This window comes from Mustela putorius, unplaced genomic scaffold, assembly GCF_011764305.1.
Source record: "Mustela putorius furo isolate JIRA1106 unplaced genomic scaffold, ASM1176430v1.1 tig00003859_pilon_pilon_pilon, whole genome shotgun sequence".
NCBI classification, from domain to species: Eukaryota; Metazoa; Chordata; class Mammalia; order Carnivora; family Mustelidae; genus Mustela; species Mustela putorius.
The window spans coordinates 13,955,528-13,981,016 of NW_025422011.1; the positions used below are offsets into that span (position 1 = coordinate 13,955,528).

The 25,489-nt window shown below is 35.5% G+C and overlaps 1 protein-coding gene across 12 annotated transcripts in view; it reads left to right on the forward strand.

Annotated features, from left to right (window-relative positions):
* Nucleotides 1-25,489, forward strand: part of DCDC1 (doublecortin domain containing 1) — a 437,850-nt gene that overhangs the window by 227,124 nt on the left and 185,237 nt on the right. For all 12 annotated transcript variants that reach the window (XM_045066083.1, XM_045066081.1, XM_045066085.1 and 9 more), the window contains 6 exons: nt 3-104; nt 3,290-3,453; nt 6,474-6,599; nt 9,496-9,601; nt 16,897-17,031; nt 19,939-20,057. In XM_045066083.1, coding sequence (XP_044922018.1) covers nt 3-104; nt 3,290-3,453; nt 6,474-6,599; nt 9,496-9,601; nt 16,897-17,031; nt 19,939-20,057 — 752 coding nt within the window. The remainder of the gene's footprint in view (nt 1-2; nt 105-3,289; nt 3,454-6,473; nt 6,600-9,495; nt 9,602-16,896; nt 17,032-19,938; nt 20,058-25,489) is intronic.

Here is a 25,489-nt window from a genome sequence, read left to right on the forward strand (position 1 = left end):
AGATATTTGAAAATGGTAAAGACACTGGCGAGATCTCTGTTTGCATCAGCAAAAAAGACCTGGAGTCTAATAGTCCAACTCAAACTGGTGATATGATGGAAAAAGTGAGTTTTCTCTTTGCTTATGGCTATAAATATCTCTCAGGTTACTTGTAGTTAGTTTAGACAATTGCATCTTTAAAGTTGTTTTGAGAATATTAATCATTTGTTGCTCTGTAAAGATTGATAGTCTCAAGCTTGACTTTTGAACTTCTTAGGCTCTCAGCCTTGGAAGAGTATTAACTCTTGGTCCCATACTTAACAATGTCTTAACCTTCATTATGCCTGTATTTGGAAATCTGTCTACACTGGACTCTGGGATTGCCCTCTAGTTTACATTTTGAAAAGAAGTGACACGATATTCAGTGAAGTGTATGTGCTGGGTTGGGGGTATTACTAAGCCCTAGACCCTGAGCAACTAGCCTATCGCCTTAGTCTTCAGTGCTCATTGCAAGCATATGCAGATGGTTTATTTTAGGCACTCTTATCTTTGCTTATTTTCCAGACAATTGGGACGTTTCTCAGGCAGAACCAACATGTTCAGGGTCTTTATTTTGGGTCTTTGCCTTGCATAAAAGGACAATGAATGCCCTGTTGTTTACAAATTGGGGTTATGCATCCGAGCACACACCAGTGTTTTGGGCTCTGTTCCTTGGCCTTTGTTTAGAGACTTGATCCTTTTTGCACGCCCCCCTTCAGTTTGGCACCCTCAAACTTGCTTCTTCCTGGTGGTATCCATTACCTGGCATTTGTAATTTAGTATAGAGTTAGGAGAGTATGCAACACAAAGGTTGTGTTAGGAGATGTTCATCTGATCTGATCTTTGGCTGGGCCCAGGAGAGATGGGAAATGTTACTTTGATTGATTAGAGAGAGAAGGATCAAGAGCCTTGGTTGGTTTCTTTTTACTATCACATCTCTGACTATATGAATCACCATGGTATAAAAGTCTTCCTAGAATTTTCTACCTGTTTTCCTTTTACTCACCTTAGAATTTTTTTTTTTTGGTTTACATTAAAATTTAAAATAGCATTTCTTTTATCTTATACAAGAAGATATTATTTTGTAGACAGTTCTTGTGTTGAGTGAAAGCATGGTGAAATTCATCTATGCTTTGCTTTTACATGCAAGTAAATCTGAGGGAAAACTTGAATTAGGGCACAATAAAGCTCTCTGTTAGTGAGATTCCCTTGTGATACCCAAGGATGACTGTTCCTTTGGTGCACACTTGTTTCAATCATTAGCCCAAGATTTTTCACAGTCTTCTCAGGTCCCTGAACAAATTCTTATCCTATAAAAGCCTGGTGATGATAGGTTTATAGATAAATGGGTGAAGATTATCACAACTTTTGGTTGCCATAGCCTAGCCCTAACCAATGACCTAGAGATGAAAGATACCAAGGCCCTTACCCCCTGTTGGCTGTTGAATGCTCTTTTTTGAACACCTAAAATGCAGTCTGTCACCAAGTTGAAAAAAAAAAAGAGATTGCAATGCTACTCCTGTGAAAATGAATTTGGTTAAGTGGTCAGGCGTTCATATCCTTCTGCCGCATACTCCTGTTTCTTGTGTGCACATTTCTTTCTTGGATCAGACCTTAAATCATTTATATCTTTCCCCTTTACCAAAAAAAAAAAAAAAAAAAAAAAGGTGATGCCTGTAAAACAAAATCACTGTCATTCCAAAGATGATCAGCTTTACAAGTTTTCTGAAATAATAGCAGAGCAACAGAAAATAAGCTCAAGGGCTGAGATCACACAGAAATAAATTTGGGGCTTTGTAAAAACAGTTTATAGAATTCAAACTATATTTGTGGTTCCAATGAACAAAACCAAGAACGATGCAGATTTTTACTGCTCTTCTACCTAGTCTACTATTCTCCCAAGGAGAACAGGAATCATTATTTTTAATTCAGAGGACTTAGTTAGGCAGGATGAGAAATACTAACTTTAATGAAATGAAAAATGGGTCTTTATTTTCAGCCTTTCTGACGCAGGGTAAAAATCTAGTCAACACAGAGGTGAGGAAAACATTAGCAGAGCTAATGAAGTCAGAGATATGGGTGTGCATCTCCAATTACAACAAAGCCTAAATCTTAGGTATTCTGTAAATATAGTTGCTGGTCAAAGAAAACCTTTTTCCTGGACAAGAGTTTATAGCCAATAGGTGAGGATACTGAGATAGATGGCAAGATTATAACTTAGTCTTCATTGGTCTGAGCTTTGGCATTTAGCTTCTCAAGATACCTTCAATGGGAATTAATAGAAGGAGCAAAAAAAAGGATCCCATATAGCAGCGAGGCAAGAAAAGGCCACAAATGTATCCGCATCCCTGCAGAGATTACAGAGTAACGAGAAATTGAGAGACACAAGAACTGACAAGGGAGAGAAGACAGAAGGCTCAGGGGAGAACAGTGATGGATAGTGTGGGGTGCAGAGCGGGACGGAGCAGAGGCCTAAACATTCAAACAAAGTTGATGGATAAAGAAAAAGGTCCTCAAAATTCCATATGCAATACAGTTCAGTGGGATTTACTTTCACTAAAATGTGCCTGAAATTGGGAAGATCTTGCTGTAACCTGAATGTAAGAGAGAAGCAAATCCTGGCAATGCTATCATTTAAAATATCAAATGAGAGCTTTCATACTTCACATTCCAATTATGGCTTACTCACAACTTGAAAACATTCATTACCGAAGCAGCTCACAAGCTTTTCAAGGTTCTTAATTGAACTACATTCACAGGAGTTCTTGTAGGTGAACAGACATTGGCTGAAAATCCTGTTTATTTTTGCAATCCTGAGAGTGGTGAGTTGTTCTGCCATGGTAATCTGCAGTCATCTGGGGATGAGGAGGTTGCTGATTCTAAAATCTGAACGTGCTCTGGAAGGATCCTAACAAAATGTGTGGCTCGGACAAGAAAAGCATAACCCTTATCAAAGAGGACTTTTACCGTGTGGGGAAGCTAAATGCTCTTTCTCTAAGGCTGTCACATCTGCTTTCAGTCCCCGTGCCAAAGGGTCAGAGCTCAATCACAAGCCTGTGGCACCCCCTGCTGGTTAAAAGCCCATGCTCATTTTGTTACTTTACACTGAGCTAAACATTGCCATCATTTCACACTTCTTTTAACATTCCATATGAATTTAATTATCATTTGTTTGGATTCATTTGTTACAGAGATGAGACAGTTTGTTATAGATGTTCACATTTTACATTACTTCTTCTTCTTCTTCTTCATTATTTTCCCCCAATACCAGTTACTTCTCAAGATTCATCAAAGGCTTCAAGGATCACCCATCAACCCACCAGGCCTCAATTTTTCTTCAATCCGGCTTTTTGATGAGCATGGTCAAGAAATTAAGAATCCACTTTTGCTGAAGAATGAGCAGAAAATTTGGGTCTCTTATGGTAAAGCATACAGGTAGGAACATGTTGTTTATTCTGTCTATCCTCAACCTTTCCAGGGGCAAGCTAATTTAAAAGGAAAGTTGAGAAGGGTGCCAAGTAGCACCCTTTATGGATTTTTTTTTTTTTAAATCTTGAATTCCAATAAAATTTCAGGGGCGTTTTTTTGTGAGGCAGTATTGTTTGTGAGATATGACATCCCTCTCTCTCTTTCTCTCTCTCTCTGACTTTCTGTCTTAATGCCTTGTCATAGTTCTTGAAGTCTGCCTGTCAGCACAGCAAGTGGGATTTGTTCATGTCTGAGTAGTCACCTTAATGATAGCAGATGGAAACGCCACGGGGGGCCCAAGCCCATCACACTGTCATTGTCGCACACTGCCCTGACCTGCTTCCACTCCTCTATTTTTTTGTCCCTTTTTAAAGGAGAAATGGATGGTAATTGAAAAGGATCTTAAGCAAGATTTATGAAGCTGTGGACAACATGATTCCCCACTATCTCTCTATGTTTTCACAAATAAAGTCTTAACCTTTTAAGCACCAATGACAGGACAGCTAAAGATAAATTGGTAAAGCTTGTAAGCCCTATCCTATCTAAGTTATATTCCTCAACAGTGCCTTACATTATCCCACAATAATTACTAGTTATTGCTGAGCATTGTGTAAATTTTTGTAGATTGGTAAATTCCTGCATAAAATTATCTGTGTTTCTGGGAAAACAGAAAGGCTGCAGTCTGTAGGCACTGATGAGCTGGGCTGTTGTGTGGAATATCTTAGAAATGTATGCATATTTTGACAGGACACATCCAGATGAACTCAGAAACTGCTTGTCAGGAAACTTAAACACACTTTTCTGCCGACTTAAAAAATTTTTTAAGCCTTTATTTATCTGAATAGGGAAAGTAGGGGAAAATAACTTCGCTTATTGAGTGTAATTGATCGTATATTAATTATAATGAAAATAACATTGATAGACTAGGAACTGATTGGATTTGCTATATATTCTAAGAGTCAACATTTCAAATACTGAAATAAATCTGCTCACAAATTCAGGAAGGTTTTGGAAGAAGTTGGTGGGACTAGTTTTAGATAGTATATTATAAAATTTGATTTCTTCTCTCCCAGGAGAGGGAAATTAAAATGTTTAATAATTTCTTATGCTGTGTAATTTATAGAATTAAAAATATATGTAAGGAATGTTTTCTTCCATAGACAGATTTCAAGATATAATTCTGTTACATTGTGAGAATTGTTTTTATAATGGTAGAACAGTGATGAATTTTATAGTGGCGAGAATTCTTGAATAATTTAGCAAGCTCTTCCAATTACAAGGAAAGGCTTTAATAAAATATGTGTCTAATAATATCTTCTTAAATATCATCATTAAAGTGAAAGCAATGACTAATTTGATATTTTTAATAATGTTTGTTATAATATGATATTTTGACAAGATGAAACATTTGTTCTTGGTTTGTTGGATCATACTTGTGGAATAACTTAGTAAAATGCAAAGTATCTGGAATACTCTAAAATCAACAGGGTTGCAGCTGGAAGAATTCATAAGTGTATATTTGCTTATATGTCATTCTTATTTTAACAGAATAATTTTTTTCTGGTCTTGAATCCAATATAAAGCACTAGGAAACCATTATAGCATTTTGCTACTATTGGAATTTCTGAAATTTATGTCTAAAGGTTATTTCCTAGATCTAGTTTAAAACATCTTGAGAGAATGTGCAAATATGTACTAAGTAAATGATACTCATTTTTAGATAGTAATTTTAATGTGTTGACATGGGGAGTTAGCTTACTCATTTATAAAAGTTGATTTTGCCGATTATCTGCTTTTTCAGTCCTGTCATTATTTTTCTCCCAATTTTTATTTTGGAATATATCCAGTCTACAGAAAACTTGAAAGAATTATACAGTTAACACCTATGTATCCTTCACCTAGGTACACCAGTTTAGAGTTTGCCTCATTAGTTTTACCTCTTCTATCTCTTTTCTCTCTCTTTGAGAGCTTTTAGATTATTTCCAGACAGTCACTCAAGTTTCACTCATAAATGCTTCAGATCATATAAGTGAAGAATAGGATGTTTTTCTATGTCACCACATTGTAATATCTAACACAGTCAACAATAATGTAACATCATCTAATATACAATCTATGTTTAAACTATGCAAAATATGCTTTAGAGTTTCTTGTAGTCTTAAGATCCAAGTAAGATTCATGTATTACGTTATCTCCTTTAGTTCTCTTTAATCTAGAATATTCTCTCACCTTTTGTTTTGCTTCTCATGACATTGAAATTTTTAAGAGTTCGGCAGTTTTCTTGAATGTCCCACATTCTGAATTTTTCTCATGTTTTCTCATGATTAGATTCAGTTTAAAAATTTTTGACAATCCTACACAGGTGATGTGCTTGAGTCCTATAATTATGAAGTTAAATAGCAAGACTTTGTCACCAATTTAGAAAAAAAGAAAAGGCTCATAGTTGACATAATGCCAGTTGCCATTGTTTTTATTTAAGGTCGGTTTCCTATTTGATTTTAATTCTCAAATAATTAAATAGAAAAGAAAGTACCTAACAGTATGTAATATGAAAAATCAAATTAGCATAACATTTAATGAGCTCCCCAAAATAGTAATTTATAGCCAAGTATTAAGAATTCACTTACTTGTCAGCTCCAGAGAATGTTAATGGTGTATTGCATTGTAGTTAAATGTTAAAAAATAAAAATTGCATGAATGACAATTGGTTGTTTTTCTCAACTAAATACTTTGCTTTTATTATTGAAATTATTTTTAAGAATTACATGTTTTACAACTATCCTTGACATATAAATCAGCCAGATAAACTAAAATGTGCATTTCAGGTGTCAGTATAAGGTATCAACAATAGTGGCATATTATAAGAAATTCACTTACTTCTGGACTTTGTTACTCATTGATATTATAGGTTTTATTATTCATTTGTGCTCAAATTTCAATGTTTGTATGATTTTGCATATAGCTTTGATGTTTTATCCATTTTTCAGATCTCCACTTACACCTGTTTTGAGTCTCACCTTTGACCAAGTGACTGCATTGGACAAAGATGGCATTACAGTTGCATATAAAACCTTCTTGGACCCTAATGCTGTTCTTCTACCTGGATGTGACAAGTAAATTAACATGTGCTCAGTTAAAATAATTTGAAATACCTAACTCTGATTGCAACACTAAAAGATGTTTTTTATACTGTTTTAATAAGCAATTATTTTATTGGCTTATTTCATGATATAATGAGCTAGTGTCCAAAAAGTTTTTCATTAATTTCTCTTAAGTTAAACAAAAAAACCAACAAAACCCGTGAAGCAATGAGCAGACTCTAGTTTCTGCTTTGCAGATGTAACAGTTTTATTTAAAATGTAAAAAATGTTTAGTGGATGTTTCTAAATTAAGAGTTTTGAGTGGAATCATTAAAATATTAAATAACTTTTTTTGTGCGAGCATTCATATTTAAACGTCTCCTTTGATGATGATAAGTTGAAAACAAAAGCAATATGCTAAAGAATTGATGGAGTGGTGGGAAGAATAGGAGTTGGAAGATTTCTCTGCTGCTCATGATTTTCCACAAGCTGGTGGGTGTCAGCGTCTTCTTTCTTTCTTTCTTTTTATTTTAGAATTTATTTATTTATTTATTTATTTGACAGAGAGAGATCACAAGCAGGCAGAGAGGCAGGCAGAGAGAGAGAGAAGGAAGAAGGCTCCCCGCTGAGCAGAGAGCCCAATACGGGACTTCATCCCAGGACCCTGAGATCACGAAACTGAGCCGAAGGCAGAGGCTTAACCCACTGAGCCACCAGGCCCTCTGTGGGTGTCAGTTTCTTATCTGTAAATAATAAACCCCAGTATTTGCTAAGTGTTGATCACAGTTCTAAATGAATTGGGTAAGGATTTGTTTAATCCTCAAAACAATGATCTTAATCCCATCATTACATTATTTTATTATTACTTCATTTTATATATTACTTTTATAGAGCTAGAACTGAGGCTCAGAAGGGCAGAGTAATTTGTCCATTCATAGAACTAGTACATGGTAGAGCCAGGGTTCTAAACCAGAGTGTCTTTCTTAAGAACTGAGGGCTTAACAACTACCTAGCACTCTCTACTAGAACTTTCTGTGATGATGGAAGCATATGTTTTGACTACTGAGAACTTAAAATATGACTAATGTGACTGAGGAACTACATTTTTAATTTTAAGTTATATTAGGTTAAATTTAAATAGGTATGTGTGGCTAATGGCTATTATATTGAGCAGTCAGCATGATTCTGATAGTATGTTGAATTAGGTGATCTATCTATAAGATCCCATCTATCTTTAATACTTCGTTAAGTTAACAATTTATAGCTTTCCTTAGTATACAGGTGAAAAGGCTGGATGTAGAGGGAAAATCCAGAGAACCAGAACTGGTCTGTCTGATGAGGTCACTCAATATAGCTAGACATTGCTAAACATGTCTACAAAGACAAATTCTTTGGTCTTCCTTGGTTGTTTAAACAATTCTATCCCCCAATGACTGCCTGCAGTATCCAGGGAAGATTGGAATGTTTTGTCTTGTTCTTTTTCTTTATAGATAGAAAATAGCTTAGCGTACTTTTCTTTTTCTAATAAATATTTTATTTTTTTTGAGAGCTTGCGCACATGAATGGGTAGGAGAAAGGCAAAGGGAGAAGAAGAAACAGACTCTCCATTGAGCAAGGAGTCCAGCACTGGGCTTGATCCCAGGACCCTGAGATCATGACCAGGCTGATGGCAAATGTTTAACTGGCTGCACCATTCAGGAGACACCCCAGTACTTTTTTTTTGCAGGCATTTCCATTTATAAGAAGATCCATTTCATGTGCCCCAATCTTTCCCCAAACTGCTAAATTTGCAAACAGGCCCTTTTCCCTTCAAGTGTTAGCCAGGAGGGCTAATTTTTAATTCATGTATTCCTTCCTAATTTTTAATTCATGTATTCCTTCCTAATTTCCCTTTCCTGGGTGCATTAAAGACTTTTATTGAGTGGTTTTAAGTTAGATCTAGGTCACTAAGCATAACAATATGAAACTACCCTTATTGAAAACAAACTTATTGGAAGATAATTTACATAATTTTTAGATCCCATTTGAAAATCTTTCTATACTCTAACATGCATTATTTGAAATCTTAATAATCATAGTTTAACATATATCTCTCGGGGTATTGCAAAAAATACTATTTCCTATCTCAGAACTGGTTGTTGTTGAATAACATGCCATATGATATGTCTTAACATATAAGTGCTGAGCCAGATAATTTTCTTTAGAGTAATGATTAGTTCACTTTTATTATTTTAAAATAATTATTTGGGGGCATCTGGGTGGCTCAGTCAGGTGAGTGTCTCCCTTCGGCTCGGGTCATGGTCCCCGTGTCTGGCTTCCTGCTCAGAAGGGAGTCTGCTTCCTCCTTTCCCTTTGCTCCTCCACCCCCAACTCGTGCTCTCTCTCTGTCTCAGATAAATAGTCTTAAAAAATAAGTGATTTGGCTGAACTAATTTGGCTGAACCTCCCACTCCCCATTTGTAGTTTGTGTGCCCCCTAGAATGTGCTCCTTTTTAAGACTGTCTAAAAATTGCCAAAACAATGTGCTTCACATAACCATTTTAAGTATAAAACTATCTTGTATTATTTATAGCCCATGGTATTTAGAGTAAAAGTTAACAGTGAAGATGGTGTCCACTATGAGTGATTCTGTAAGACTGAGTCATTTTTTTGTTTGTTTGTTTCTCTGTTCTGTTTATAATTAATCAGTCATGGAATCCTCCAGTATAATAAATAATTGCAAGATACAAATTTGAAGTCTTCATTTCCCAATTATAGATAACAAAGCACTTTACAAATTTCTGTTTAAAAAGATTGTGAACTATACATTTGTTTTTCTCCCCCTAGTAGAGTATAAGATATGTAAATTATTATACCAGTAGAATAAAGAAAGTTATAATTAAGTGCATTTTATTTTGACAATAATAGTTAAATATTTTACTTTTCTTAGCTGGGAAGTTTGTGAGAGATTTCCAATTAATTTCAACAGTACCAGTCAAGAGATACCTGATCAATTTGAAAAGGTGGACTTGGAGAACCTTTTCCTACAGAACAAGGTCAGAATTCTTTCTTTCTTTTTTTTTTTTTTTTTTTTTAAAGCTTTTATTTATTTATTTGACAGACAGAGATCACAAGTAGGCAGAGAAGCAGGCAGAGAGAGGGGAACGGAAGCAGCTCCCTGCTGAGCGGGAGAGTCCCATGCGGGGCTCGATCCCAGAACCCTGGGATCATGACCTGAGCCGAAGGCAGAGGCTTTAACCCACTGAGCCACCCAGGTGCCCCCAAGGTCAGAATTATTTCTTGTACTTAATAAACGTATTTTATGTATTGGACAGTCATTCACTATATGGTGACTGAGTGGATTTTTTTGAAGGTTTTTTGGAAAGTACAGATTATTTTACAAATGTTGGGGCAGGTATTATTCTTTACTTCCTGTTAATTCAGCACTTTAAAACTGAACCAATATACAGTATTCCCACTAGAAAAATTTTTACCTGAGTTGTCATTTAAGTGCTATTGCTTAGCATATTTTCTTTATATCTACTGTATTAATAAGTTGGAGTTGTTTAAAAAAATCTTTAAGATGGTTGTTAAACAAGCATTTGATCTCTTTGCTCTGTGGGTCAATGTATTTAAGGAATAGGAGTCCTTTGAAAATGCAACTCGTTACAACCCAATTCAGAAGGTTTGTTTATTAATTTATACTTAGAAATGTCAGTAAAGAATTTTCTTCAACTGAGCTATGAGACGTATTTGAAACATGTCTCCAAAGAAAGAATATAACTTTGCTTTTTTCCCGAGCGGCAGGGTTGTTGTCCATTTCAGCAGCATAAGCTCTAGTTTTTGAACTCATGAAATCAAAACCAAAAGGTACCCACAGTGATAAAGATGCTCAAAGTAGGACTTCCTGTTAAATGGTCTAGGCCCTTTATTTCTAAAAGACAATGCAAAGATCCATTGTCCCAACCTGCTCTTTTCTAATTTCTGTATGAGTGTCAGTTTATTATGTCAAAATGTATACTGAAAATATTAGTTGTTTTAAAACACCTGTGAATCTAAATAATACAATTATAAAAATAGAATAAAATAAATAATTATAGTTGACCCCTGAACAATGGAGTTAGCGGTTCTGATATCTCACAGTTGGAAATACACATATAACTTTTTTTCCCTGTAGAACTTTTCACTGCCCCCAAATTTAACTGCTAATAACCTACCGTTAACCAGAAACTTCACAGAAATGGTCGGTTAACAGGTATTTTACATATTGTATGCATTATGTACTGTGTTATTGCAAAACAAGCTAGAGAAAAGAAAATGTTATTAGGAAAATCATGAAGAAGAGAAAATGCATTTATATCATTGTACTGTATCAAAGAAAATCCACATCTAAGGGGACCCATTTAGTTCAAACCTGTGTTATTCCAGGGTTAGCTGTATTTCTAACCCTGTCAGATTTTGAGCATATTTAGAAAATAAATTCAAGTTGAGAAATATGTGAATAATTAATGTCTATATTTATATTTATATTCATCTCTCATTAAGATTTATTTACCATAATTCTGATCCTGTTGGCATTCCTTTTTAAGTTTTGATGTGACATTGTTTCCTGTTCAAAAAAACTTGTAAGCCTGCCTGTTACCCACTGAAATTCCAAATCCTCGTCAGACCTTCATTGATCTCCATGGTTCTCTAATCTGCCCCTAATCTTGACTTGCCATTCCAATATTCTCTTCTTGATCTTTGTACACTACACTACAGTTAGAGCTAGTAAATTGTGCCCCGTAACATGTTCTTCATGTTCACTTGTGCCATGGTATGTGTTGTTCCTGGTCTAGCATATATATACCCCCCACCATTACCATTCCTTGCTTTTTAAGGCTTTATTCAACTCTTCTTCTTCCATGGAGCCATCTCAGATCCTCCAGAAAGAATGAACTTCATATTATTGAAATTCCTTTTCATCCTTTGAAAATGTTCCTAAAGTTTGTGTTTTGGTATCGTCATTTGTTTTTGTGTCTTTCTCTTCCATTAAATTGAGAATTCTTTGGACACAGACATTATGTCTTACTCATCTTTGTATTTTTTAATTCTAGCACAGATCTGTTGTATGGCAGCTGCACAATTCATTTTTGATGAATAATTTTTAAAAACCTAGGTACAACCTTTCTTTTAAGGCTCAATATTCTCTAATATGTTCTTCATGTGTTAGCCAAGCCTGATTGCTCATTTGTTGTTTTCTGAAAGTACTTCATGATTTCTGTTGTTATGACCATGTAGATCACTTTGCCTAGAATTCAACCCCTTTTTCTTTGTTACCACCCACCAGCCTTCTTTGTCACTTTTATGCCATATTCTAACACTGTCTGGCGTACAGCTGGCATTCTTAAATGCTCGCTGAAATTCTGCCCATCATTCTAATCTTATCTGATTTGTGCCTGTTTCATGAAAGCTTTCTTTATCAACCTTCATCCCCAAATTGGATATGATGTTTCTGGACTTATATCTTCATTGCATTCATTCTGTTATCCTTATGACATTGAACTTGATGTTTCTCTTAAACATTTTTTGCAGGATTCAAAGTCAACCAGTGCTCCAAATGAACACATTTCAGGTCACATTGGGGAAGAAAAGGGAGAATGGTAGATTCCACTGAGAATATTGGGATCAGGTCATAAAGGGTATTAATTCAGTGTTAGGGGTCCTGGATGTTGTTCTGTAGAAAACGAGGAGCCATTGGAAATATTAAAGCAGAAGCAGGATCGGATTTGATGTTTGTGTTAGGAAGATAACTCAGGAGTCCTTTGTTTATCTTCCCTGCTGGATTAGCCATTGCTCAGGGACAGAGGGCATCCTGCTCATCCTGGTCATCATTGCAATATCTACACATTCAGAGTTAGCTAGATGGAATTGAATTCACTAGTTAATTAACTCACTCAACAGAAAACAGCTCAAACCTGGAAAAAAAAAAAGGATATCAAAGAGTGATCAGAGAAAAAGAACTCAGAGGAAGCTTCTTTTTTTGATTTTATGCCAATGTAGGACTTTAAAAGATAACTATATTTTCTCATGTTGAAAAATGAGAGAATAACATCCAATTATTTCACCATTCCTAACTGGTTTTAATGATTTAGTGAAAATGAGAAAACTCTCTCCTGAAAGTTTGTACACTATTATAATTTTAGAAGAAGAATTTGGTTTTGAATAAAATTTCAGTCCAACAAAAGTAGTAGTATAAGAAAGCAACAATTTGATAAGTTGGCTAGTAAAAAGAAGCTTTCAAAGAAAAATGGCCCTCCCTTAGCTACAAAACCTTTACAATCCTTTCACAAAAGCACCTCCAATTATATACAGAGAGGTGATCAGTGCATTGGAAATAGTAATTTAATAACCTGAAACGGAGCACTTTTCAAGAAAGAGTCTAGCAGAGGTGATAGATATCTATAGGCCTTTTATTGTAGAATCTTGATGCTCATTGTGGTAAAGAAGACACTAAGAGGATTACAACAGGGGTAGAGAGAGGGAGGCAAAAGCCGATATTCTTGATGCATACGTTTTAAAATTGGCTTGAGATAGAGATATCAGTGCCCAACCCCTGACTGTTCTTTTAAAACTCTTATTGACAAGTAAAACCTTTCCTACAGAGAAAAATTTGGAACATATAATCCCTATTAGTAATGTAGGAGATAGATATAACCCTGACAATTACAACCTGTTGCTCTTTTATCCATTTCAGAAAAAGATTTGGAATCTACTACAAAATGACACTTTGGCAAATACATCTTTCAATAGTTCTCTCTTGCTACTTAGATTGACAACATTTTTAGATTGCTTCAGTTTAAGGGCAATAAAATTAAATATTTCCATGCATTGGATGAGATTTGAACTTCATAGTAGTTAATATAAAAGAAAAAACATTAGTTTGAGTAATGCCTGGCTATGGGAAAAAATAGCAGAAAAATGGACTCCAGTGTTTAGCAGGTAATACATTCTGCCAAAATGGAAAGGAAACATATTTTGCTCCTAGCCTTTTGGTATAATCAGACTTTAGCAAGACATTAGTGACAATTTTAGTATGGAAACGGCAAGAACAATACCAAATAATGATTTTACAATTGTAGCATTCTTGTTAAGAGTTATAAGCTTACAACTTGTAAATTCAGCAGTCATGGATACTAGCAGAATGAATTATTTTATATATCACAAAGGAGACTAACCAAAAATGAACACTTTTTCTGTTCTCTTTCTTTGGAGGGCAAGTCATTGAAAAATAATGTTTTCTACAAACAATTTATACTGGGAAAAATACAAAATTTTAATTTTAATTTTGAACCAATTGCCATTAGAATAGGACACAAAACTTTAAATAAATTCCCGAGTCCCTTCCTTATTTTTTTAAAAATAACTTTTAATTTATTCCTTCCTTATTTTTAAACCAATAGTTGGAAGATATTTGAGGGCTGCATATTTACATCTCAGATATTTTGCCTTGTTTGATTGCATAATTATGTACTCACTGGTGCTTTCTGCCTTTAGACTTTTCCAGTTCTTGGTCTTTGAGGTGGATGTATTAATCAGCTGTAGATTTAGGGAATAAAAAGACTAAGAATGAACAGTAGGGACACGAGGAAAGAGATTTTATAACATTTATTATTGTTGTGATTTTATTTTTAAAAAATATTTTATTTATGCATTTAAGAGAAAGAGAGAGAAAAACAAGCAGGGGAGAGAGGCAGAGGGAGAAGCGAACTCCCTGCTGAGCTGGGAGCCCGACATGGGGCTCAACCCCAGGACCTGGAGATCACGACCTGAGCTGAAGGCAGACGCTGAACCATCTGAGCCACCCAGGCTCCCCTTATAGTTGTGATTTTAATTTGTGTATCACATTTTTTAACTTGGCCCTAAACTCATGATCAGATGTGAAAAATCTTATAAAATTTCTATGTAGCAAATGATTTGTTTTTGAATAAAGGGGGTGATCAGTGAGCTCCTACTTTCAAGAAAATTCACTATCTTGTGTTTCATTCCTCAGATCTGTAAATAAACACTGTAAGTGTTTCTCTTATGAATTTGCACAGGAATATCAACAGCTTTCATTAGTGATTTGGAAAAAGAAAATTGAACAAGAATTTTTAAGAGGCCCAGAGTATGCATGCACGATTTTTTTTTTTTTTTAATCACTGGCAGCTTTTGTATTAATACAATTTATTCAGACAACTAAAATCGTAACAGTCATTTAAAGGGATACATTATCTATCTTTCTATTATCTATCATCTATCTATCTATCTATCTCCTGTATATATATAGGTATTCAAAAGAATAAAAGAGGTTTCCTAATGACCTAATGACACACGTGATAATATGTATGTAGAGAATAGCTCAGCCTCAATGCTATCACATACCTGTGTGTGCCCGCATGCATGCAGGATAGACCATGTTGCAGGTTGTCAAAGCACTTTTCTTTTATGAGTTGTAATTTTCACCATTTTTATCTTTCCCACCTTAATAAATGTCTGGTCTAAAGCTAAACTATCCAATTAAACTAAAAATGGAAGAGAAGGTGAAATCATGAATAGAAATTTAATGGCCACTGTCAATTTTAAATGTATCAGAACCCCAGACTTGGCAAGATTTTTTCTTTTAATAACAGGCAGTGAAGCTGAGTTAGTGGGCCTGGCTGAGTCTGGTCTATGTAGAATCACTTGGGAACTGTCCAGCAAAATATCTCTCGAAAAACAGCATGGTGTTAATACTGGGTGCCAACCCAAGACAGACACAAAGAACCCCTTCGCTCTTCACCAATAAGCCAACTGTTAAAAGATTAAACCATGTTGTGGAGATAACAAGAATTTAGGCGCTGGCAGCAGGTGCTGTACAAAGAAGCAGTTGGCAGTACGGTTCTTCTGTCTGACTAATTCCAGTCAAAACAATCTTCTTCCCTTTTGCAGAGGAGAGTTTTGAGTGTGATGGCAACTTGGAGTTAGGAGGTTGAGTAAGAGTGTTACTTTAAATGCTGAGTCCTGTGGTGGGTGGATTAGTAGAATATAGTTTATCATTGTTCAGAAACTGTGGGGGATTCCCCTTCAGAATCCAGCCACTACTGGCTAACTGGGGAAAACACAATCAAAGAGCTGAAGTCAAATCTGTTTCCGTCGTGGGGTTGCTGCATTTTTAAAATTTTATTTTCACATAAATAATAATAAAGAGAAATAAATTTAAAAAAATTAAAAGAAATATTTCTCTTGAGATGTAACTATCTTTCATTGTGGTGTAATTACCAAATATACTAGTTATGTCCTTTTGCTATTACCTGATCACATGTGTAAATATTGCCTTTTAAATGATCATTTAATTTTTGAATTTTTAAGAATCAATTGCTACTTGGCAAATATCTAGTGTTAGCGCAGATTTAGAATACACTTTTTAATATTAGAAAATAATTTAAATTGTTATTGAAGCAATGTCATTTATTGGGTTTAGAGTATATACTGATATATTCGCATAATCCTATATAAGTAAATATTGATACTTAAAAATGTACTCAGGAAAAATGATCATATAAGTTAGCAGAAGAGTTTTAAATATGAAGTAGAATTTCTACAGGTGATGTGAATGCCTATTTTACAATCATGACTAAGTGAGAAATGCTAGAAGGTATACAATTTCTTTGATGTATGTAGTCTGATAACATATATGGGAGACAGGGATACTGTGCTTACCAGTTAGTTCCCTCCTGTCCATTCCCACAACTATCATTAAATTCTCAACTCATGTCCCTTTATTCTTAGAAGATTGTGGGGACTCTTAACTGTTCTCCTTTGATGTCCCTGTTCTATAATCCATGTTGTCTGTCCGTGTGTGTGTGTGTGTGTGTGTGTTAATGCCTCTTCTGCTGCAAGTTTCTCTAAGGCAAGAAAAAAATGTTTTTAGAAGATTTTATTTATTTATTTATTTATTTATTTATATGAGGAAAGAGCACAGAGGGAGAGTGAGAGGAAAAAGCAGACTCCCCACTGAGCAGGCGAGGCTGATTCAGGACTCAATCCCGGGACCCTGGGACCATGACCCAAGCCAAAGGTCGATGCTTAACTGACTGAGCCACCCAGGGGGTCCCAGGCAAGAAGAATATTTTATAATGCCCCATACCACATAGTCTAGGGCCTTGTGTATCAGAGCTGATGCTCACCAAGTATTAATTGAATTAAGTTAAATGGGATGGAGCACTACTACTCAAAAGAAACCTTTTCAGTCAGAAATATAATGTTCTTGGATAACCTGTTTTGGGTATGTTGAAGAGGGTGGACTTCCCGACTGTATATTTAAAAATGCGCACTTCTTCTCATGGTACAGGTGGATCCCAATATTGTCCTTCATGCCTCTGTTTCCATCAAAAAGCGGAGCTCCTCCAATAGGGAAGCAAGCAGTGGAAGTGAGACCGCGCCGACCATCCTGTGGCCTGCAGCCAGTGTGTGGCTGATCACAAAGGTACACAGCAGTGTCTGGTCTCCCTGAGTGACTGCCGGTGCTCGCTGCTCACAGTGCGGCTCCGGCTCCTGGTGTCCTCACGCACACAAGCCTATAAGTGGAGGCATGAGCAATTGTCAGGAATGCTACTTCTCTGCTCCTGGTTTGTCTCGTGCAGAGGGCTGCTGTGGATCCCCATGTGAGCATTCAATTCACTTTCACACGTGCCGATTAGTTCTTACTCAGAGAGTATTTAAACTCGGCACAGAACTTCCAAACAGTCCATACACTCACCATTTTCATGAAGTTTGTCTGAAGATCATTTGCTTCCACGCCTTAGTCTTCATTGCTGATCTTCAGGGAGCCTGGTGGGGGCGCACCTTACAAGTACAGTGTACGGTCTCAGGACGGTTTTTGTTTGTTGTTGTTATGTTGTTTTTAAAGATTTTATTATTTGATGGAGAGATACAAACAGAGAGAGGAAACACAAGCAGGGGAGTAGGAGAGGGGGAAGCAGGCTTCTCGTTGAGCAGAGATCCCACTCAGAGCTCGATCCCAGAACCCTGGGATCATGACCTGAACCGAAGACAGACGCCCAGGTGCCCCCTAAGAACAGTTTTAAGAGAAATCCCTGAGTATAGAATGTGAACAATGCCTAACACATTTTATACCCAGATATTGACACTATTTAATTTTTTAACTTTACTATTATACTCGTGGATCTGATTTAAATTGAAAACATGTAGGGCTCCTGGGTGGCTCAGTGGGTTAAAGCCTCTGCCTTTGGCTCAGGTCATGATCTCGGGGTCCTTGGATCGAGCCCCGCGTCAGGCTCTCTGCTTGGCAGGGAGCCTGTTTCCCTCTCTCTCTCTGCCTCTCTGCCTGCTTGTGATCTCTCTCTGTGTGTCAAATAAATAAAATCTTAAAAAAATAAATAAATAAATTGAAAACATATAATTGCCCTCCCCATCCCTCTTGCTATTGAAATATGTTCTTTAATTGCCACCAAATATTTATGTCTGGAAAGAGATAGTGCAGCTTTTGTCTACCCTTCTTGTCTTTCTTTGCCCTCACTCTAGATTATTTTGCCTCTTCTTAGCACTTCTTTGTGTGCAGAGTCACTCAGGCAGGTTTGCTGCTGCTTTTTGGGGGGCAGGGGATTGCAACTCTGAAATTTGGGATTGTCCTTAACTGTTATTTTTTGATTCTCTGAGAGCTAAAAACAAACATGTAGAGTAATTAAGGTGCAAGGGCACCAAGAAATGTTCATTTCATATATTAAGGCAGAAAGAGGTTAATATTTCTTCAGTCTACTTCCAACTTGGAGACACTATGAACTACGAACCCTTTTAAAATTGTATTTTGTTTCAGACTTAATATTTGCTGTTTTGTTAAACATCTGCTATATGTTAGGCATCTTCTACATATTTCTTATCTCATTTAATCTTAAACGTTATACAGCTGAAAAAATGAGGCTAGTACATGACAGAGAAAAGATTCTTGGTCAATCTGACTTCAAAATTTATACCTTTTCACTGTAATGTAAAATGCTGCTCTGTATTTGGCAATGTCTGAGCGTGATGGAAGTGCTTTAGCGTCAGCATTGCCACTGAACACTTGTGTGACCTCAGGTAAGTCACACACTGTATCTGGGCTTTAGTCTTATCTGAAAAGAGGTGGACCAGCTGATATGATATGAAGAGTTCCTTTCTAGATCTCATATTCTGAAATTTTATGGTATCTGTTTCTACAATTTCATGATAGCAAAAAAACCTGTACTTGTCTAAAATTTCCTCAGAAATAATTGAAATGCTTACTAAAAAGAGGATGGGCTTTTAGAGTTGGATGGGTGGGAATTAGAATGCCTGTGTGACCTTAAAAAAGTTACTTAGCTGCACTAAACCACTGTTTTCCTCCTCTGTAAACTGAAGTTAGTCATACCTACCTTGCACAGTTGCTGGGGTGACAAGTAAGAAAGCACTGTGAAGTTCAAGCATAGGATCTGGTATACAGAAAGTGCTTAATAAATGTCCTTTTATCCTCACCCCAAGGAATTTTCTTGCTATAGAGACAAGCTTGTTCAAATGAAGATTCCATCCAGTACTTATTAGAACCAACATTTAAAAAAAATACTTTCCCAAGTTATCATATATTTCTTTAGCACACAGTGAAAGCATGAGATATAAAAGTTACATGCTAAAAAGAAGACAATTTTGAAACTCTTTTTAGATTGAATGCTCTCTCCCTTTTTTCAAAATAAATATTTTTACTTGTTAGGATAGACACTTCCGCATGCCATAAATCTTCAGTGTGTGTAAATAAATTCTTCAGTGGTTGTCGCTTATTTAAAATGTGTTCTTGATTTCCTAAGTAAAAAAAATTGTTAATTGGCCATTTAAACAATATTCCCAACCAATTTCCTTATAAGAGTATCTCCTAACATTTAAAACAAAAGCAGTGTACAACCACCTTAAAATGTTTAACCCATGGTATTTAGACCCAGAATAAAACTTTAAACTGGTACGAAGGTTAAGGATTTGTTTCAGTCTTTTCAGTTCACTGCATTTTTTTTTCCTGTGCATACATATTTCAAGTAAGCTCTGTAGTTATAACTATAACAAGTGACACATGATGGACCCCAAATCACTGCCCTGTGAAATATGCACAGAAAAAAAAGGACAAATGAAGATATCAAGGTCTGTTTTATTTTGCGCTGAACTGTAAAATGCCACCCTTGTTGGACAGAAGATCACTGATTCTGAGCAGGGCTCACTGACTGCTAAGTTGTGGGTAGTGTTTCACTTTCAGCAACTGTTAATATCCGGGGTTATCCAGGCATAATGACCTCACTATTTGTGACACATTGTTGAATTTTCTGGTTCTTTTAACTTATTTAGACCTTTCTCTCCCCTCTCTATTCATTGGAAGGCTGGAATGATCTTGAGCCGGGCGATAACGCAGGGCTGCCTAGCTATTGGTCACCCAATCAGAGTCAAGGCTGCTGAGGGAACATCACTAGAAGGATATACATTAATCCTACAGAAAAGGTAATGCTTATGAGCTATTTAGCTAAAAATAATTAATGTTAATTTCAAGATTTCTGAGCAGTCAAATCACGATGCCTCCCACCTGAGATGGAATATTCATTAAGTGTTTAAATTTGTGCTCTATAATATCAATATTACTTTTCTAACCACAAATAAGCTTGAAAATGTATGTCAGTTTGGTAGTATTTCTTAGGTATTTTTGAAAGTGAAATGTTGGCGTTCAACATGTACCTATGTTGTAGACAAGCTGCAGCTTTAGTCAATAATTATTAGAACTCACTTCTTTATATGCATTTTGGTTAATTTAAATATTTAATGTTCTGTGTGTATTCTTAACCTTTTAAAAATATTCTGAATAGGAAACACTGAACTGGGAAAGAAAATTTGAGGAGACAAAAATTGAGGAGACCCTGCATGAGATGTAGGCATCAAAAGTCTCCTTCCTGTTTGTTTTTGCTGACTTGGTAACTAATCTAGAAAGCAGATTAGTGTTTGCCTGGAGATAGGACGATGGGGAGGGATAGGAGAGCAAGATTACAAAGGGGCACAAGGAAACTTTGGGATGATTTTTTGGGGGGAGAGATGGATATGGGTCTGTTCATGATCTTGATTGTTGTGATAGTTTAACAGGTTTATACATGTTTCAAAACTTCTCAAATTTTATACTTTTAAATATGTGCCTGCCAGTTGTGCAATATTGTACAGTATTGTATGTCAGTTGTTTCTCAAAAAAGCTGGTTTTAAAAAGTACAAAAAGACAAAGTAGGGGAACAAACAAAAAACTCAAAAAATAGGTAAGGAAGGACTGAGTGCTTACTTTAGAGGGAAGTGTTGGGGGGAGAGCACTCTCAGTGGAAGAGTTAACCAGTGGTTTAGGTCAAAATGGCAGGTTTCTGGAAAGGTTATAGTTTGATGAACACACTCTTCATGCCTATGGCTCTCCCTGGTCTTACAGGATCCTGAGATTAGTGCTGATCTGGCCTGAGCCCGCTGAGGTATATTTCCTGCTCTGGCCAGGATTATCTGGCCAGGATTATCATGGAACTGAGTGGGGCTGAAACCACAAACTTGATGTCCTTGCTGCTTAGAAAGAAAAGCTTGGGCTAGAAAAGAGATGATAATTAAAAAACAAAACAAAACAAAACAAACAAAAAGAACACTGTAGTAAGTTGTACTTGAAAAAAAATCTCCATTTTACAAGAAAGATTTTGTTTAATTTAGGAAAGAAGGGAAGAAGGGAGAGGGAGAGAAGGCGAGAGACAGGATGGGGGGCAAGGGGGAAAGGGAAGATCCCTAGGTAATTTTATATTAATACAACTTGATTTTTATCTGAGAAACAAAATCTGTTGTAAGGTAGAAGCAAATAGTAGGAAATTTGGAAAACTACAAGTTCTTACTAACGGTGAAACTACTTTTTGTTTTTTAGAAAGCAGTAGGGACCAAGGTTTTTAGAGTTTACCTCACCTCTGGAACTTTTCAAATATATTTATCTTCTCTAAGAGTATCTGAAGTGCCTCCTTGTCTTATTTTTTTTTAAACAAAACCATATTTTATTATAAATAACATAAATATCCTCATACAATTGCTAGAGACAATATTTTTTCCTTTTCTCTTAAATAGTGTAATACAATCTTAACAAAAGCTATGAATCAAGATGTAGTCTTTTAAATACTAAAAACAATAGAACTAGCACTTAAAGTAGCAACCTGAAAACTCACAGAGAATTTTGTAAACATATCATGCCTCATTTGTTTGGTTATGTCTCATTTCGTGTCACTCATTCTTATTCAGTATAGCAAGTGCTTGCACATATTTGTGTATTTAATACTTTTTCTGTTACATGCATCTGATTATGAGTGGATGAAAGGCAGACCAACAATGTCGTTACCAAGTGATCTGAAAATCATAGAAAATTAAAAAATCATAAACCTTAAAATAAAAAATGCTTCTTTCTAAAAGATATTTTGGACATCTCATAGATAAACCAGTTGCATCAAAGTCTTTTAATAAGACCACCAATTAAATCTTGATTTTGCTTCAGTTGTAAAGAATGTGGATATGTAGGATTTGGCTTTTAGTGTTAAATTCACAATCTAATTAGGACAGCACCCCCATTCATCCACACACAGAGGTTAGATTATGGAGACTACAAAACTGGGCCCATGGATTTTGTTTAGCCTGCACATTCTTATAATATTTTGAATTGGTCGTGAGCCTATAGAAATAGGGAGATTTTACACAAAAGTTACATAATTCTGTCTTTCCTTGCAAAAAATCAGAAGAATGGGCAGTACTGAACTCTCATCATCTCATTTTACCAGTGAGGCAGGAACAGTTTAGAGGGAATATATCCTCTGGTTTGCTCTATTTTCTGCTGTTCCCAATAGTAGCCCTCATTCTAGCTTTAGCCTGCTTCATTCATTTCTCTTCCCTCTCTGATAATCTTTACTGCCTTTCTTTTTTTTTTTTTCCTTCAAAGTAGAAATCACCCAACAAATATTTATTTATTTATTTACTGTCTTATTTCAATGTTAATTTTTCAGTTATGGTGTTTTGCATCTCCTTTTTCTTTTCCCCACTTAGATCTTGCTGGAAATAGAATGATAACTTGCCAACATTAGTTTAGAGTAGGTTAAACACTGCTCTAAGGACACCATTAACTACAACCACCAAGTGTAGCTGTGTAGTGCTAGGTGCAGAGACAAAAAAGATAGATGGGAAAATAGACAGCACATCACTAGGTAATTAGAGAGACTGAAAATCATCTCTTTGGTCAGGTCTGAAGTTTAGGAGGCTAAGAGAATAAAGCAGAATGACAGACTGCCCCATTTCAGAAAAGACCATTTGGCATGCATTGGACGTTTAAGTAATATTCAAACACACAGATAACACTATTAGAAATGTCAATATCAAGCAGAAAATTGTCTATATGTAACTTCACAGTTGGATTGATGGATCAAATTTCTTATCTCTATTCCTACTGTGTTAAGAATCATGGAGGGGAGATCCCTTTCCTCTGTTTTTTTATGGATCCTACTTTTGGTCTGTGTAGCATTGAAAGATGCCAGATGTATCTGAAGCTGTCTGGGAAAACAGATTTGTAATTGTGAAGCATGATGATGATGGTCCTCCTTATAGTCAATTGGGAAATAATGAATATAATAAATATAATGATATAATGATATTTCCCTTAACTGAACTGTCATTATGGGCTGCCTTATTGTCTCTACTGTCTGATAAATGGCATATTTAAAAAAATGTGTGTATGTGCATGTGTGTGTGTGTGTGTATGTGCGTGTACACATATTTTGTAGATTCCCAATAGAAATAGTAAAATGCATATGCATACTCAATGAGCAAGCTTCCCAGGGCAGTTAGTTCTCTCCTTACTTGTAAAAAGAGAGTATGTAACTGGTCTTGGAAGTCCTATGCTTTCAGAGAAGGAAGGACTCTTAAGAGCATCTGTTCTAAACCCCTCTTTACAAGTAGAAGTAGTAGCAGTGGTGATGGTGGTAGTTACGATAGTGATTATAATATCAATATCTTTATAAGAAATTCCAAGTCCACTAGAGACTTAATGTTCTAGAAAGGTCATATATCTGATCTAGCTAATGTCAGATCCAGATCCAGAACTTAGTCCAGTACATGTTATGCTATTTATAACTTTGATTCTTGGATGGAATACTGCTTCTTCATTTTCCTCTTTCTTTCATTATTGATATTGTTATTGCTATTTTTAAATTTTGTTTTTCTCTATGAAAAATCTTTTAGCTTGCTGCTTATTTACCAAAAAGAGGAAATTATATGCTATTTTCTAATTCAGTCCCATATAAACATCATTGCATATTGGATCTAAGTTTAATTTTTCTACGTATAAAATATCTTTAAAAATAAACAGATATACTTATATTTGTGCAATTTTATTTTTTAAAGAAGTCATTATATTTTAGAATGATATCTTCTCCCCTGCTTAGTGTAGATGCCACATGAGAATCTTGTTTTTTATAACTTTGGTAATAAAATTTAAAGGTAACGTTTATAGATAAATGCTTAGAAAGACTCCTGATAAAGAAATTACTAGCAAGCTCACAAGGCTTATATATGATTTGAAACTGCATGCTGTTTGCAAAATTTCCTGCACGCTGTTTGCAAAATTTCCAAAAAGGCAATTCTTGAACAGAATTTGAGCTATGACAAAATTTGAGAAATGCTAGGAAATTTACATTTCTTTCAGAATTATTTCTTATTTTCTTAACCAAGGTATAATTTATGTTCTTTAGCTACCCACTAAGAATGTCTCCTAAACCGCCGTGTGTTAAATTCAAAACATTTTTCATAACGGCCTTAGGCTAGGGTAATAACATTTTGACATTTTATTCACATATCTATTTATTCAAAGATATCTTTAATCTCCTATCATAGGCGCTGTAATCAACTCTTAGGACACATGTGGTTTCTGCCCTCATACCGTTGACAATCTGGTAAACATCTTTCCTGTTGTAATACTATTTGGGGAAAAGATGCGACAAATTCAGAAAATCAAAACTGAAATAGATGTAGTTTATGTTTTTATAATCACATTCATCCTCTAGTCAACACGATAATTCAATTAAAAGACAAAATTCTGGATTTTATAGCTTTTGACAGTTAGCATTAGTATATTAATTACCCATTGCAGATGCCTTACACTTTAAAAAATTATCATTTTCCACTTTATTTATCTTGAAGAAATATGCTCACAATAATTTATGCAACAGGAGGAATTGCCTATATGCAATAATGTTGTACTGAGTTATAGCTGTTCTGCATTAAAATGATCTAAGTTTTATCAAAATCCAGCACACTTCCATCAAAGCATTACAGCAGTGATTCTATTATTATTTTTAAAAGGAGTGTAGTTACAAGCTTGGGATTGACAACCCAATGGTTGAAACATGAGCTTTTTTGGTACCTCAGGAGAATTTGTATAGTATGAGAATATTTAGTGATTATATGAACACAACTGTATAAAAAATTCTATATTCACACTAAAGTGTGTTGTCACTAAGATTATGTATCAGATTCTAACCAGTGAGCCTAAACTGTTGATTCCATTTTCAATCTTCGAGTAACATGAAGTAATTTGTGCTATACTTTTCCAATCTAATTGAGAAGACATGCAGAAATGCAGGTGCTCTGGGTTCTAGTATCTATTTGATACTACCTAGCTCTTTGATTTTTGACCAGCTCACTTCATCTCTCTTTATTGCACTTCATTCATCTCAGTTCCCTTCAAATTCTCAATCTATTTGTTTTTGTTTTGGATAATGAATTCCATTATCAAAATCGTACATTTTAGCTCAGGACCCTTAGTCAAAAAATTTTTTTAAACTCTTCTTTTCCTTTATTAATTGCAACATAAAAAGGTCTCCAAAAGGACTATTGCCCCTCAT